Here is an 18,174-nt window from a genome sequence, read left to right on the forward strand (position 1 = left end):
CCTGTTAGGTATTTTAAAGGACTTTCTGAAATTCGTATTTAAGACTGGTTTACTTTATTTTGACTCTATTCCGTTTACGTATTAGCTTCTAAAATGCATGGTCTGGTCGTAAACACCGGAAAGGTACAGAACCTGATTTTAAAATGAGTTTTGAATACTTCTGACATATTTTAATCGAAACGCGATTATTGGTTCCAATGGAACAATATGGTTAAATCAACTTTCATCAAACCGTACATGGTTTGAATTTTCTGAATTGTTTTTAAATTGAAGATGATCTTACTCAGGATCAATTTTAGTTTCTCATATAAAATCCTTTTGTCATAATTTATTATCAAAGGAGTTTTAAGGATATAAAAATAACTTAACCCCTTTAAGTTTATGTTTTGTTAGTTTCTTTTATCAAATGCAAAGCAAATATTTGCTGTTTTCTTTCAATTAGTTTCTAAAATAATTACATTTCATAAGCTTATATTTATAAATATAATTTTGTCTTTGTATTAAAATTATATTCGAATGAAGTCCATGTTAATCGTTTATTATTCAATGTTGACTTAAAACATAGACCAGATTTATTTCTTGTAATTTTTTGTATAATATTTTGTGACTAGTTTTATTTGTTTACTTTTTTTGTTTATTCAAATTTGTAAGACTTTTCCTCTTTAATTATGTACATTACACAAATTAATCAAAATATCAGTATTTGATATTTTATACTTTGTAATATTTTCTTATTTTTTTGTTTGTTTTATTTTAAAATTTGGAAGCTACCACACAAAAACAAAATATGCTACCACACCATGCAATTAATATATTATTTAAATTCTTCAGTCACAAAATATTTTTTTTTTAATTTTTGTATATAAAATATTGCATAGATTATAATTTTAGTTATTATTATTATTACTAGTATTATAAATGTTTATATATAAATATATGTATGGCATTTATTTAACTTACAATAATATTTTAGTATTATAGTTATTTATATTTATATTATCAAACACACACAACATTTAACTAAATTGCCTGTAATTTTCTAATAATATATTTTATTATTTTTGTGTTTAAATTACAATCTAAATATTATACTCTATCATTTATTCTTCTGCACGAAATAAAATATCAACATAAAAATATATATAACATGAATATTATTGTGTCATCAAATATAAAATGTATAATTAACTATATATGAGTATTTACTTTATTGAAACCGTTCGTTTATAATATAATAGACATTTAATGGAAAACAAAAACAAATAAAATTTGTCTACAGTTTTATTCTTTTTTTTTTTGTTAATTATTATTGTTTATTATTAAAACAAGCCCTGATTTAACTATTTATTCTCTTCGAGATCTACACTAACCCTTTTGGACTGCATTCATAATGCTTTTACAATATTTTTATCAAGAGAAATCATCATTATTGAATTATATTAGAAAATAAGAAAAAAAAAATAACACAAACAGTACGTTTCACAAGTACAGCTATACTATTTCAATGAAAGTGAGATCCAAATGTATACAATTTTATAACATTTTTGATACTTTTATTTAATGTTTTCGTGTTTTAATTCATACTTTATTCAATTAAATTAAAACTAGGAATCAAAATTTGGGAGTACTTAATTACATGTTGTACAATGTATTCATCTGTCTTTATCATATTCAAGAGACTGATTGTTTAAAATATATAAATCGGTGGTTGTGATCAAATTTTGAGAAGAAAAATAATTATAAGTCAGGAATTATTTTTAATTTATTGGAACATTTATAGCTATCATTGAAATGGATTTCAGAAAAAGTATTCTCTATTTTCCGGACGGAAATTCGTTTTCCTGAACGGCTGATTCTTTTATGTCTAGAAGTGAAACGAATCGTTTCAATTTCACAAAATTCCAATGACAGATTTTTGTCAGGAAAAAATGTGAGGGAAATTATTCTCAACAACAGACTTTGGTTAATTTTAGACGCCATGAGGAACTTTAAAGAAAGGCAAGTTTCGAGTATCTTTTTGGCCAGCTGCCAAAAAATTGTCTCCCAACTAAGGGGCTGGTTATGGCTAGCAGTAAAATCCATAAGTAAAATTTACGACATTAAATTAAATGTCGCTTTGAAGCTCCGCGCCTCAGACAATATTTTTACTGTTGCTTTCATCAGTAAAATTTTTAATGTTGTGATCGGAACAGTAAAAAACTGGAACACCAACAGTAAAACGAAATGGAATTGTTTTTTGGCTTTTGGCAGTCAGCTGTTCAGTAAATGAAAATTCATCATTAAAAAATTAAAATAGATATAAAGTCAAATAAAACTTTAAATGCATTGGTTGCATTTACAAAGCTAGTGGCTATACGTAGTCAAGGGATTCTGATTGGCTAAATCTAATTACAAAAGTAGTTGAAATTTCCCCTCTGACGTAGTGTAAAAAATTCGGCCACAAAGTTAGTGGAGAATGATTTTGACCTTTTACAATCAGCTGCTCGGGAAAGTAACACGAATTCAAAATGAAATATTATTATATAAATATTGTTCAATATTTAAATGCAAATATAAATCATTCAAATTTTGTCTTAAATTTGATTTTATTGAATTTAAAAACACAAAATATAAGTTAGAGTTTTCAAATCATGTTTCTTATTTTATATATTTGCATTTGTCAATAATATGACAGTTCCAGATTGACTAGCTTTGTAGTGAAGTTTTGCATACACAAAGCTAGTTGAATTTTGACTACGTAGCCTCTAGCTTTGTGAATGCGACCATTGTATCTTTTTGAAAAATTACTTGAATAAAGAATTCATCTTATTGCATCAATCTTTGCTAGAAATAAATCTGAACCATTTGCAAAAACTAAAAACAAACATTTTACTGATAGATTTTACTGATAGCTATAATCGAACCCTACGCCAACTTTCTGGGAAACTTGACAGGAAAGTTAGCCAAGAAAAATCTTCTTAACTATCAAGCCAAATCTACTTATATCAAAATGACAGCTGATCATGTTTTTTCATTCAATTGAAAACTGAACTTTATTACTTTGGAATTTATTTAATTTCTGCACTATTCCTATTAATGGTTTGTTTAAAAGGGCACCTTTTCAAACTGGAAAAAGAAATAAGTAATATTTCCTTAAAATACAAAATGTATATAATGATGGACTTGTACCTTGCCTGAGGAGTGTTTTGTAGACAATAATGTCAGAGGGTGCTCTTAACTCCTCTAAAAATACTCACAGTCTGTAATTTTTGCGAAACTAAACTAATCCAATTGAATTATAGGAATATCATAATAGTTAATGGAACTTTAAACAAAATTATAATTATTATATTCAAACTACAAAGGGTTGTCCATTAAAAATATATAATAGATAATAAATGTTGATAAATTGATATGAAAAAAGTGCTTAAGCTTATAATTTACAATGATAAACATTTGCAAAACCAATTCATCTAAATTTTTAATATGTGTACTTGTGATCACAAACTACATTTTTTAAGAATACCTAAAAAGAAAAAGCCTAAATTATATTACCTATTGCTGCAAAAATAACGTGCTCATAAGAATAAATGCATTATTTTAGATTTTAGATTTTGTTTTTTTAAGAACTTTTGTGCTATATAGTCCTAGCAATCCCTTAAATTACAGGAACTATTCTACCGTTGCAAAATAAAAACGAAAAATATTTCACTAAATTAAACAAAAATAAATTGCTTATGTCCTTTTTTATAATTATTAATATTTACGTTTTTTTACTTTTGTGTTTGTTTTTTTTTTTTTTTAACTTTCGAGGACAACATAATATATCTAATATACGTAGTAGTATTATTATTTATATAGGTACACAAGTATTTATATAAAGTATATCATCATTTTCTTTTTCTTTGTAATATATAAACTGTCTGTAAATGAACACATCAATTCCACAATTCCGTTTAGTGTAAAATTGTACTAAAATTTATGTTTTCATTTTGTCCGTAAATTGTTTAAAAAATGTTAGTTTTTTTTTTCAAAATACACAAGTATGTATTTCTTTCCTTAAGTATGTATATATAAGTATATATATATAATAATTTTATCTCTTTCTCTTAACCTCAATTTTTGAGCTAGTAAATTGTTTTCTTCAAATCTGATTTGATTGTTGCATAATAATCTTATTTTCCTTATTACTTTTGTTTTCTTTTTTTTTAACTGTCTTCCACAATCAGTCTTAAAATTTAAGTCTATACAATTCTTATTTTATTCGACAACAACCGATCGATTTGTATTTTTTTGTATTTATAAAATAATATGAAGCCCATACGAAAAAATTAAAAGTTTTATGATTTTTGTTTTTCAATTTTTTAAAATATTACAAGATACTCTTGAAAAGAGTAAAGAAAAGTAGTTAGTTAAATATTGGTTTATGAATGAATATAAAATACATATATTCAAAGTGAAGTCGATAAAAGTAGTTGATTTATAAAATCAACTAAATTGAATATGAGCTTAACTTTTAGTTTTGATTGTTTTTGTTTTTTGTTTTTGCGAAAGACTTGTTTTGTATAAATTTAAAATCTTTTAACTTTTCGTTGAAGCTTCGTTTAACACCCGATCTTTTTCATTTTTAAAATAATTTTCATTAAGACAAATTATATTTTCTAATAGACGTGGACAAACCGTTTGTGAGGATTAGATCCTTCTTTGGAGTCTGGTGAGAGTTCAATCAAGAATACAACTCTTCCATCTGGCATGAGAGCAACATCGCATGTACGATCTTTTTCATCCAGAGTACATGGCATCTGTGGGTTGACAGATGGACGGATTTCAATCTAATAAAAGGAAACGGTTGTTAACAAACTTTATACAAATTTAAAATAATTAAAAATATTATACTTACATCCCACAAATAATCCATATTAGGACTAAAAACAATGACACGTTGATTCTTAGAATCGGCCACAATAATCCGTCCTTCGTCATCGCAACACAGTCCTGATGGTCGATTGAACTCCTGGAAACCACAGCCTTCTTGCCCTTTAGCAGAAATTATCTAAAAAAAGAAAAACAAAGAATTTAATTAAATTAATACACATTTTTCATTTAAATGCAGAAAATAAAAGTTTAAACAATTAAATTTTTCTTGCAAACAAAATTTTAATTTACTTTCTTTAAAGCGTTAATTTTATCAAAATCTGTCAAATGGTTCTTAAGTCGTATGTTTTTTCAATTCTGTACGCTTACCTCATTTACATCCGGATCAATCAAATACAAGCAATGATTGTCGAAATCAGAAACAATGATATTCCCTTGCGGTGTATAGCATATTCCTCTGGGTGCGGCAATACTCTTGCTAGGGCCATTGTTATCGAAGACAATTTGACGAATAAAACGACCCTCCGAATCGAATTGCTGAATACGATGATTTCGCGAATCTGTGACGGCAATTTGACGCCTCGAATTAACTGCGACATCCCACGGATATTGGAATTGACCGTATTCCTTGCCGAAAGTACCGAATTTCGAGAGGAAAATTCCATTGGCGGAGAATATTTGAACGCGATGATTGTCTTTGTCGACAACAATGATGCGATTATCGCAATCAGTACAAATTCCAGCTGGCAAATCGAATTCAGCATTTCCGACACCTTTGCGACCGAACTTGAACTTGAAAGTTCCATCTGGATTGAATACTTGAACACGATTGTTGCGACGATCGGAGATTAGAATGTTTCCCATTTTGTCAACGCACAAACCCCACGGACGACTGACTTGTCCATCTTCATGACCCTCGGTAGCAAATGACAGTGTTAGAAGGTTTGAGTTGCGAACTTTGATGTGATCTGAACTGCCAGCAATGCACTGAGTTATTCGTGGAGCACCAAACTGCAGAGCTGGTGAAGTACGCAAAAGACTGATTTCCCAGTCTAGACCTGGATTTGGCATGCGTTGTGTCAATGGTGTTGGTACGCGGAAGCTCACATCACGAAGAATGGGACGACGGGAAGCTGCAGCTATCGTAGAGTGTGCAGCTGGAGGTGGCAACCCTGCTACTGCAGGAACAACTGGAATCAACGAACCCGCCTCGACGACAGGGATATTCTTATCATCAACAACAACGACACCTCCTTGATTGCGGATGTCACCCAGAATAGTGAAATCTGGAGGAACAAATGCAAAGAGTTCCTGACGTGGCTGCAGATCCTTAAAGATGGCGGCAAACTGTTCCAATTGACGCTGACCATTGGTAATTTTGAGAGCAATTTCGATTTGTTCCATGAGATGAGCATTTTCGTAGACCTTGAGCAACATGTCGGATGTTTCAGATAAACCAGAAAGAGTCGATTTCAGACCTGCCATTTGGTCATGCAGCAAAGCTAAACGTCTCTGACGAAGCTTCTCAACAAAGTCCAGCAAAAATCGCTCACGATCTTCAATGGCAATCATGAACTGCCTGAATGACTTCCTGATATTGTCTGACAGCTCAGCACAGTTTCGTTCGATGAGACGAATAAATGCCAAAGCCTTATCGATGCTGCCTTTGACACACTTCGTGCCCATTCGACTGCTCTCAATGGCCATGTCAATTTTGTCCTTTGCCTCTTCGACAAAACTCTGAATTGAAGTGTAGTCGTGGTCCTTGTGCTCGCGAAGAGTGCAGCATTGGCAGACCAATTTTTTGCAGTATTCACAGACATAGCGATAGACCTCGTTGTGTAAATCACACATGAAAGTTGGGCCCGGAAGCACAGTTGGCATTCCCCCAGTCGATGTAGACCCAATCGGAGATGGCAATGAGATCACTGAATGGTTTGAGGACAAGGGACTGTTGCGATGATCACGCAAGCAATTATTGCACATGAACTCATTGCAATCGAGGCAGCGTATTGATGCATTACTATCACATCCTGCGCCACAATGAATGCTCGAATTGCTTGAGTTGCTCGATCCCGGCGAGAGTCTTGAGGTATTGCGAACAAGTGGTTGTGCTGTAGGTTGAGCACTAAACATGCCATTCATAAGAAAATCGTTGTGAACTGGAGAAGATCTAGAAAAGAATTTTTTTTAAATTATGTATAATTAAAATAATGCTTTGATATTGAAAAACAAGAACTTACAATTGTGAACTTTGAAGAAGAGCCGTATTCAATTCCCAAGCAGGAAAAGAATCTAAGATTCCAGCCAAGAGTGTTTCCGTGGATGAGTTTGTGTTGCAAGCTGGGGGAACATTTTTTGTGCCATGAGGAAGATTGTTGTTGGTTACTAATTCCATTTTATTTTAATTAGGTCTGTAAAATTATTAGAAAACAAATAATTGGATTACATTTGAGGATTAAAGGTTAAAAGGAAAGTTTAATTTGTACTTTAAAGAAATAAATCAAAGGGTTTCCCCTGCAATTCTTTTGAACACTTTTTAAGAAGTTTCCTGTTTGTGTCGTTCAGATTTCGATACGAGAAGTCAGTTTTTTAGATAAGGGAGGACATTATTTTGAACATTGAAACAGAATATCCTGAGACTACTCAATAAAACCATTTTCGACACCAAAGCTTTAAATACGATAGGATCTCGAATTCATCTTAATGCGTCCTCTGATATATCTAGACAATCTATTAAGAGACAAAAAACTTGAAATTTTAGAGTATTATCAACCCCAGTACCGCCTTGAAGTAACAAAACGATTTTGTTTTCTTTAGGTTACTTTGAAAACTTGCGGTAGAAAGTTGTTATGAAGTAAATTACATTCTTTAGTGAGTGTTATTTAGTGTTTACGAAAAAATGTACCTACTCAATAGTAGAGTACTCCTTAATATGTACCATATTCCCATTGGGATTCTCAGAAGCAGGATAAGGACCGCTAACGAAAACGGCTATTGCAAGAATTGTTGTTGTTCAAATATATTTTATACTATTAATGTAAAAGTGAAATACGAAAATAAAAATAACATAATTGGGAAACAGAAATCTCTCCCTTTTCCTTAAGAGGGGTGATTTTCACTGCTGTGCAATAACACACAAACTCTTGATACCCGAAAAGGGCTGCCATACGACGATAATGACATTGGGATGTACATACATATAGTAAGAGGTGAAAGCAGTCTATTTGAACTCCCTTTTTCTTTTGTAATTTTTATACCTCGAAATTTATGGCTCGCCTTTTTCCAGAAACTTATTTTATACTAGGCATAGTCTTTGTCAAAAGCGTCAAAGGGAATATTGTGTGTGTTGGAAATGAAGAAGCATTATTGGAAAAACTAAATAACATATAGTTCAAAATATGTACAGTACGTGGGTTGGATATGCAATTTTGGGGTTTCGCAAAATTAATCGACATCGGTTGGAAAATAGAAAAGATAATTTTTCTGTTTGAATTTCGGTTAAGGGTGGCGATTATTTCGAAACTAAAAAAAAGAAATATCAAATTAAGTATTTTTGGCATTAATTCCATGATTAATGGATGACATTTTTGCTTTTAAGGGCTTTTTTTCGGGCACATCAAATTTTAAATTAAGAAATACTGTGTGTGCATTAACTGGGCTGTAATTATAAGATTTATTGGATTAACATTGTTTTTTTTTAGGGGGGGGTTACCAGAAAAACGTGCCCTTTTAGACAGTATGCATATTCACTAAAACATCAATCAATGTATTCATTCCAAACAAATAAATTCTTTGTAAACCATCTTCAAAACGAATTATAATAAATTATTATTAAGTTATTAAGATGTTACGAAAAATCGATTTTTTTTAAATCTTAAATTGTTCAATAGGATCTCGAAACTGTTGTGTTTATACGGTTTTATAATTTGTGTATTAGGGCTTTACTTATAATTTTCTGCAATTCTAAACTTCAAACGCGTTTGTCTCAATGCTGCCTTTTTAAGGCTGCCGATTGACTTGAAATTTGGATTTTAAGTACATTTTCCATCTTCTTAGCGCTTTTTTTTAAAAGTTTCTTGCTTAAAAAAAATATAAGCATTGGAGTAAGGTATGCTCGTCACAATACCACTTTCACTTTATTCTAAAGGCCTTTAGTTTGCATCCATAAAAAAGCTACGTTTTAAAGTTTTAACAGGATCCAATTTTTAAAAAACGAAATGGACATCGGCAATTAAAAATATGTGCCCAAAATGTTGGTGTTTTAAATTTGCCAGTATCATTGACAGTTTTCGGGCTATGTAATTTAAAAAGATATAACGAAAATAGATGCAGCGGTCTTGAGTTTAATTAAATTACGATATATCTTGTAGTTTTTCTAAAAAAAAATGTTTTTTGCGGATTCAAGGTTGGGCTAACCCCTTAAGCAGGTAACAAACTAATAATAAACACAAATAACTTTGAAACACATGTAATCAATGAGTTCTCCAGAAATTGTTTGCTATAGAATGAAAAATCGGATTTTTATATAAGAAGAAGTAATTAGAATTATTGTAAACGTTGTAAATTGTCCTAATTTCATGTAAGATCAAAGGATAGAATGCGTTATATTTAATTAACTATTTTAACGTTTCAGATATGGCTTAGTTATAGAGTTTTACAAAAAGCCAGCGTATATTTCTAAGATTTATCAGAATTTTTTTTTTATGCGAAAATCTCTGAAACCTTTGAGTTATAAAATATTGAAATAAGGGGATTCGTTTTAAATGGCCTGTAGCTATCATCTTCTAACTTTTTTAACTTAATTATTATTTTTGTAGTACCCGTGGCATGATGGTTAGTGCGTTGGGCTGTCATGCAAGGGGTCTTGGGTTCAATCCCTGCCTGTGCCACCTTAATTAAAAAATTAATTTTCGCGGGTACTGCACACAGGAATGGTTGAGAGTTGTAAGTCACTAGGCCCTGGTTCACAACGGACTGTTGCGCCACCCAATTTATTTAACTTAATTATTACTAAAAAATTGAACATTGCTGTAAAAATGCTGAAAACTATTCCAACTATAGTTAGCAATACTTAAGCACTTTTGAGCCGTCGTAAAGCATCACCTTCTCGACCGGCTATAGTGTGCCTCTTTAGGATTAGGCATTCCCCAAATGACATTAGAATTAGAAAACTTAATTCTTGAGGCTTACAAATGTCAGTTAAGTTAAACTTAAGCCAGGCGATAGCAAGCAACAACTTATCTTCAATGATTGGGTTCTTGAAATGTATCGAAATAATCCGGACATGATCATCGAAAAATCATCTTCAATGATGACGACTATTTGCGCCTCGGAGTCGTTTTTTAATTCTGTTTTTTAGGGTGTGATTAATCGAAAATTAGGCTGTTACCGGGTAATGATTACAAAGAATTCGTAAGACCGGAATGGAGATAAAATTATGTTGTACCTGAAAAATATTACAAAAGCAGCTCTGAGTACAATCTTTATAAACTTTTTAATAAATAAACAGAAAAATCAAGAAGTTAGAACAAAAATAAAGAACTCTCAGTAACACAATTTAGTTTCTAAATCTATGTTTTTTGATTTGGACATATTTGAGCTTGAAGTTGGTACGATAAAAAGTAAACAAATCATTACTAGTACTTAGAAGTTTGGAGTTCTGATTATATAGGCGTATTTAAAGCATTTTAACCTAAAAATCATCTTCCTGAAAATGCGTCATCTTCTTCCAATTAAATGAAATTCTTATAGTTTGAATTTTGAAAGTAAATCAATGATAATTTGTGACAATTTGAAGAATGCCAAAGTTTTGCCATAACACCCATACAAAGAATGTGAGATCTATGAGCCTTCAAAATAAGTTTCAATATGTTTTTTTTAAGAACTCATATCTGAATAAGTGTTTAAAAGATCTGTGAGCCTTCAAAATAATTTTGAACATGATAAAAACTCGGAAAAGGCTCTCTACAAAGAACTCATATATGAATAAGGGTTTAAAAGGACTTCAAACAAAAAGCATGTTTCAAGCAATTAAACTGCAGCGAAACAGAGGAATTCTTATAAAGAATCCTTAAACCTTGTCTTTTTGAATCTCTATTTTATTATTGTTGCCTTACAAAACATATATATACATATGTGCAGTAGACTATGTATTTAAGCAACATTGATTTGATTTATCCATTTACAACATTCTTTTTTTACAAACTTGGAAAACTAAATATATACAAAGTTCTGTCTTTATTTTCCTTTAGAATAGGATTGATTTTTTCGATAGTTTTTCTATCCTATGAAGTATGTAGGTATGAGGTAGGGATCGCATGCATTAAACAAATCTTGACAAAGATCGAGACATAAATTAAATGAATCCTGCATCCTGTCTACCTGCCAATAACCTTCATATACGCACTCTTCGTACATACATGCATTTTATGTGTTCGCTTGAATTTCAACAGATGCTAGCTCGATGAAATTAATTTATTTTTCAAGGTTTTAAAAGCAGATGTTTGTCATTATCATTAACTGACAAAAAAAAACTAGAAGAAGGACACTTATTTGTGTGTATGTGTGTGTGTAGTGTTTAGTGGAGTCCTTTTATCTTGAGATGAGTAGGTACCTAGCCTATATAAGTACCTTCTTCGTTAAAATCTAAGAAAGGAAAGAGACCAAGCATTCAATTGCAAGTGTTAAATTTCATTCTAATCTCAATCAGTATATAGAATCTTTTCTTCTTAAATAAGGATCTGGAACTTCCTTTAACACTTACATTCAAGTCCTATGGATCATATTCTGATTTTAAAAAAGGAACCTTATTTAATTGGTCTTATGCACTTCTATTTACATACTTGTACATTCTTCCAGAAGCACGACTAATAATATCTATGTTAATAAACAATTTAGCAATTTGAGCCTCAATTTTCAACAAATCGTTAACAACGCGTCTATTTTGTTAATAATGTACATTTTTTATTTAAAGAAATGGCGTCGGAACTTTATGTAAAATTATTTATTCCTGAACTATGAACATTTTAACCCAACTTTAAAAGGGGGGGGTGGGTTAAAGACCATTTAAAAACTTATCTATGTAGGTAGAAAAACCACCCCAGGGATCCCAAATCCTAAATCCAAACAGGAAAGGAAGAAGGGCTTCTTTCTTTCTTAAATTCGAAAATGAGTCTGCGTTGTTGTTTGAAAATAGATTCTAAATTAACATTCTCCTTACACATATACCTTTTCTGCCCTAACCCCCAACACTATTCACTCGAATAACATTTATACAATCTTCTTCTTTTTCTTCTGCTTCACCCCTAAAACGGTAATTCGTACATATATATAACAAATCAAATGATAGGTACAAATTTTGACAAATTTTATCAGGACTATACTCTGTTGACTGTTGTTGTTGTTGTTGTTGTTGTTGTTGTTATGGGGATGCTGATGAATTCTAAAGAAAACGCATTCAAACGGTAAGAAATGCGTGTAAAGGTATATAAAAGGGTCAATCACCTTAGTTTCACAGGAGATCTTCTTTTATTTTTTTTTGTTTTTGGTTTCTAGAAAAGTAAACTGTACGAAGCCAAACCAAAGTTGAAACCCAGCGACAACCCCCCAACAACTTAACAAACCGAACCAAACCAAACCTTCTTCTTCTAGGGACCATCTTTTTGCTCATTCCTTTGATATTCTTCCTCCCTTATAAATATTATTCCTTTTTATACCATACTATACTACTATACCTCTAATGGGACATACATTTATACTACATGTTCTCGTCCTGTCGTCCTGCCTTGCAACCAGCACAGGCTGAAAAGACAACAACTGTTCAACACACTAAAAACCTATAGTAGAACAGTAAAAATCTCGTATTTGTATCACAAGTATTTTTGGTCTGCGGAAAATATTAATCCTAGAAAAATGTATGTGTTGTATTAAAAAATGTGATACTTTAATCCTTTCGGCAAATTTAGAGCCAAAATTGATGCAACTCTTTGAAAAATGTCGAGGCTGAAAACTGAAACACCTCCAAAATCTCATGTTTGTAATTTAGTGCAACATTTACGACTCCAATTTAATAGAATTTGAAAAATAATGTTATTTAGTTAAAACTCCAAAATGATATTCGAAATGGATGAAATAACCCATTTATGTAAAAACAAAAGTCATTTTATCGAGAAAACCGACATTTTTTAACAGAAATTCATAATATCTAAAAATTTAAGGATTTGTTTAAATTTAAAACTCGTAACGTTTAGAAAATGTTGTTCAATAGTATAAAGTCACTTTTTAGAAGCTTTTTGTTTAAGATTTTAGGTTCATGAATCAATCTTTAAATTTTTGTATCAGTTACTACGCTGGCTTGTTATTTCTTGTTAAATCCAGAGATTTAATTTGCAACCTAAGAAATATACATAAGCCCCAACATTCTTCAATAATTTTGCATACATTCAAGGACTTTGTACTTTGATGCAGGTACTTCTTTAGAAAATCATAAAAAGTAATTAAACAAAATAATAAAAAAGCTTTCCTTGGTAAGTCTTAATTTAATACAACACTGTAATTTTGTTGTAAGCCAATGGAAATATTGACATTTTCTTGGTGTTTTCTTATCGGTGAATGCAGCTGTCAAATAATACTGCAGACTTATTTTGATTGAAGCTTATTTCATTCAATTGTTCTCATATTTTAGGAAAAACTATATCTAAGAAAATTCTTACAATTGTACTACTCTTAAAACAAATTAGGGGTGAAATCGGCTAAGGTGATTGTTGATAATGATAAATGACATTTAAAATTATGGCATTTGATCAATGTAGGGTGATAGTCAAATTGATACCTAAAAAGCTGTCACAACAAAAATGTGATAGTCATTTTCCTACAAATATGTCGTTTCTGAATAGTGTTACCAGACGCTTACAGAAACGAATGAGTAATTTGTTCAATTACCTTTTTTAGGTACGAAAACACTTTCTTGTGACGGACAAAATTTACGACATTTAAAAAACACAATGTTATTAAAACACAACCAATTTAATATTTGTATTTAGATATTTTATAGGAATCGTTTTTAAATTTTAACAAAACAGCAATGAATTTTGACAATTCTAATTTTAAATTGTTCAATCGAATTGAATTGAATAATCTAACACATACGGAAAATTCAGTTATAATAAATTTGACTATCAAAAATATGATAGGCAGTTATCACTTTAGCCAATTCAACCCCAATAAATTTTACACAAAAATTGTATTAGGGGTACATTTTTTGAAACATTTGAAAATTTCCGAAAGTTTGACTTTAAATCAATTTGCAAAAGAGGCAAACATTTGGAATCTTGATATATTTCAATCAAAAATAAATTGATTTTATTTTACCAATAGAGAACCTCATTAAAAAACGACCATAAATGTAAGATGCAAATCAGTTTCAAATTTAGAAAGAATATAGAAATTAGATGCTCCAGGACCAAGAAAAGTAAAAATTGGAGAATCCATTTCTGTGTGCGCGTAGCTTAAGCAGATAAAGTTGACCAAACAAAATGTTAACAACAATTCAGGAATAATGTCTAAAAAGTACATATTGATCATATTTAGACTTGTCCGCTAGATTTTTAGAATGAAAACACACATCCAAAAAATAAATACAGTGGGACTCATCCTAATAATTTTCTTAAATTAAGGACCTTCCATCAAAAAGGAACAAATCCAAATTTAATTTTTTGCCGAAAATCAAAAGAGACATCTTTAAAAAAGTTACTATTTCAGGAATATATTAACATTTTCCAAAATGTTTAAAATCATGTCTAGGTAATTTGGTAATTATAACGATTTTTGTCATATAAAAAGATTTTTTCTTTTTTGAACTTAACCATTCCTCTAGTACGGCGTTCTAGCACCGAGGTACCTTGAGAGGACATGCTGCCTTCCTGATTGACTTAATATAGGATTTGAGGTGGGTGCAAAGTATAGTTTTTGCATTTGAACACTAAAATCACTGAAATCCTAACAACAAAAAACCAAGTATGGCAACACTGAAAAAAATCCGGGAAGATCAATTATTTTTGCGTGTGTTGTATGTGAAAAAGTGGACTTTGAAAATTAATTGAAAATATAAATAAATGTTTCTCGCTCTAAAATTGCTATAATCATTATTTATTTGCACATAATGTATCTATCAAATAAAAAAACGCGTCTCTAAATTCTTGCTGTGGTAATGGAAAGTTGATCCTGATTATAAACTAAAGAAGTTGTTTCTTAATCTTAAAGCTCAATTTTTGTTTTACTATTTTAATCTGTTCTTAAATGTATGAAGAGCCTCTTCTGCAACTTTTATCCTTTAAGCTAATGCACGCTAAAAGAATAGTCTTTCTTTGTATCCCAAAAACTTATCTAAATAACATATACGATGTGTATACTGTACGGTGTGACAGTATCCCTTACAGCTATCAAAACAACAACAACAAAATGAAAGCAAAATACAACTTTAAAAAAAAAACACCCTCCCAACACAAAACACAACACGTACAAAAAAAAACAAGGGGGAAAAGTGCGTCCTGCGTAAACGCACCCTGGGAGGGTAGTGGGAAACTACGACTACGATACCATACGAAACGAACAAGAAGTAAAGACAATCAACAACACCCTTCTTGAAAAAAGCAAAACGAACACGAAAAAGAAGGAAAAAAGCAACAAAAACAACAATAACATTAACAACACCAAAAACATTTCTAATACTCTCTGTGGGGCTTTTATGTTTTTGTTTTTTTTTTTTTTCAAAATACCAAAATAATTATTATACTATTTTATTCAATAAAATCAATTTATCAATAAAAAATAAAATTAATTGTTGTACTTACAAAAATGGGTTGTTTTTTAAAGAAAGCAGGTAGTTGGTAAAAATCGTCGTCGGTCGGTGAAAATTGTAAATACAAAAAGAATCCAATTCTCATGTGTTGAATTTTTCGTTTTGGTTATTTTGTTTTTCTTCTATTTGGTTTTATATCAATTTTATTGATATTTCTTTTTATCTCTAACGCCGTGCGTCGCCGAAAACAAACAAAACACAAACAATAAAATGATAATAATAATGAAAAAAACGGGACACCTTTAACCAACAACTATTGAACTTGTTGTGTCTTTTTAATTTTGTTATTATAACGGAATTTTTTTAATATTTAATTTCATAATTTTTATATTTTGTATATAAATAAAAAACACATAATTAAACAAAAATAACGGAACTATTTTATAATTATGTGCTAAATCATTGTGTGTTTAACTTTTACTTTCGAAATGTTCATTTAGACTGATTTGAGGAATTTCTAAAACACCATGACACACCACTGATTCTGATTCCACTAAACATCGCACTCACTCATCATAGTGAAGTTAAATAGGTACACAAAATATAAGAGTCCAACATTTGAACATCGAAGTTGAGGTTTACGAAGATGGGACTCCTTCACTTCTTGGATTTCCTTCGTTGTTAATGAAAAAGATGACGACGATATTGAGTATGATGATGTTGATGATGATGATGCGTAGAATAGAACGCAGTTTTGTCGTCACAATTTTCGTTTGTTTTATAGGTATATTCATCCAGTGACCCAATTAAAATAAACGCCTGCTCTCGAAAGACTGCGTTTTCAACATGCGTATACGAAAAACGAGAGCGTAACACACGGCGACGGCGGCGGTGGCGGCGGCGACGGTGATGTTGATGGTGACGGTGACGAAAACAACGCACTAAAAACCCATGAAGAAAAAACACATTTAGGGCGAGTAAATTTAGACTAAATCTCAAAACTTTAGAAAAAAAAAATAATAATAAAATCGAAGAGAAAGAACAAAATTTACACTCAATTAAAGTTAAACACTATTTTTATAAAGTTTCTTTCTAGTTTTGATTTAAAAAGTTGTTTTTTGTTTAGATAAGACCGAAGAAATGTTTTATCATTGAAAATTTTGAAATACACTACCGGAAGATTGTTTATTATTTTTTGATGTTTTCCGTTTGACCATAAGATTGCAACTGCCCTTTGAAAATATTTTGTTCTTAAATCAAAATCACCAACGATGCAAAATTTTTGAGGAATCCCGAAAAGTACATAATATATTAAATTTTTTTGTTGTTGTATTTTTGTTCATAGACAGAGATAGAATTACATTTATATATATATATATACATGTATGTATGTATAAAATGCAGTTTTTCTTTTTAATAATATTTACACACATCTAAGGATAAAAATGGCACTACCACTTCTTGTTCTTCTCTTCTGCACTTTGGCCATGACACTGAATTGATTTTCATGTGTTTCCCTTAGTTTAGCCTAGAATTTCCCGAAATCCAAATTCAAGTCCCAATCCCAATCCCAAAGTCCCAAAGAAAGAAGCAGCAGAAGAATAACAAGAACAGAGAGAAAATAAAAAAGAAGAAAATACAAATGAAAATATAAACAACACCATCATCCCTTGAAAAACAAAATGAAAACACACACAGTAGTTAGGTAGCATAGAAAAGAAAAACAAAAACAACAACAACAACAAAATAACCGCCCGCAACAATAAAAGAAGAATTTTACCAGAATTAGTGCGGTTTAAAGTTGAAAATTGATGTCATAAACAAGTTGTTTATTTTTATGACGGTACATACCTAATTTTATATTTAACTCGAAATTAAGATAATTAAGGCACAAATGTGCAGAACTTATTCTTAGAGCCCTTAAACTTAAATTAGATAAATTATTATAAGGTTAAAGATTTTGATGTTTTCTCGAAATACATACCTTAATTTGTTCATCTACACTTATAACGCAGATCACAAGTTTATAGACACAATATGACAACACTTTTAGAGATAATAGCATTGTGCATTATCTATTAAAAAAATTTCAAAGTTAATCATTTCCCTTTAATGATATTATTGTTAATTTAAACAGTAAATTAATATTTTATAATAAAAACCATCTTCTTTATAAAGGATTTCAGTTATTCAACCGTCTTACGAATGACGTGAAAAATTTGGTTAGCTTAAATTTATTTAAATCAAAAATCAACTTCTTACTTAAAACTAATATTTTGTAAGCAATTGTTTAAATAGAATTAAGAGTTTTCAAGACTAAAAAAAAAAAAAAAAACATTTTATAAAATAATACACAAATTTTAACTGAATATTGAAGAAAGGGATTATAGATTTTTAATACTATCATACATTTTATTGATTTTTTTTCAATTTTTTATGAATTAAGATAGATTCAAAAACCCTTATATGCTTGTGTGGTTTTTTAGGATCTAAAAAAATCCTACTTCAAAAACCTTACC

At 30.4% G+C, this 18,174-nt stretch overlaps 1 protein-coding gene across 1 annotated transcript; it reads right to left on the reverse strand.

Moving 5' to 3' along the window:
• Window positions 1-1,754: 1,754 nt before the first annotated feature.
• Window positions 1,755-17,516, reverse strand: LOC129951766 (protein wech). Its single transcript, XM_056064087.1, has 5 exons — window positions 15,708-17,516; window positions 7,098-7,268; window positions 5,224-7,027; window positions 4,880-5,032; window positions 1,755-4,811 (listed from the first exon to the last, which is right to left on the reverse strand). The coding sequence occupies exons 2-5, from the start codon at window positions 7,250-7,252 to the stop codon at window positions 4,641-4,643; spliced, it is 2,283 nt and encodes a 760-aa protein (XP_055920062.1). The 5' UTR covers window positions 7,253-7,268; window positions 15,708-17,516; the 3' UTR covers window positions 1,755-4,640.
• Between the last annotated feature and the right edge of the window lie 658 nt (window positions 17,517-18,174).

This window comes from Eupeodes corollae, chromosome 3 (assembly GCF_945859685.1).
Source record: "Eupeodes corollae chromosome 3, idEupCoro1.1, whole genome shotgun sequence".
In the NCBI taxonomy this organism is placed as follows: Eukaryota; Metazoa; Arthropoda; class Insecta; order Diptera; family Syrphidae; genus Eupeodes; species Eupeodes corollae.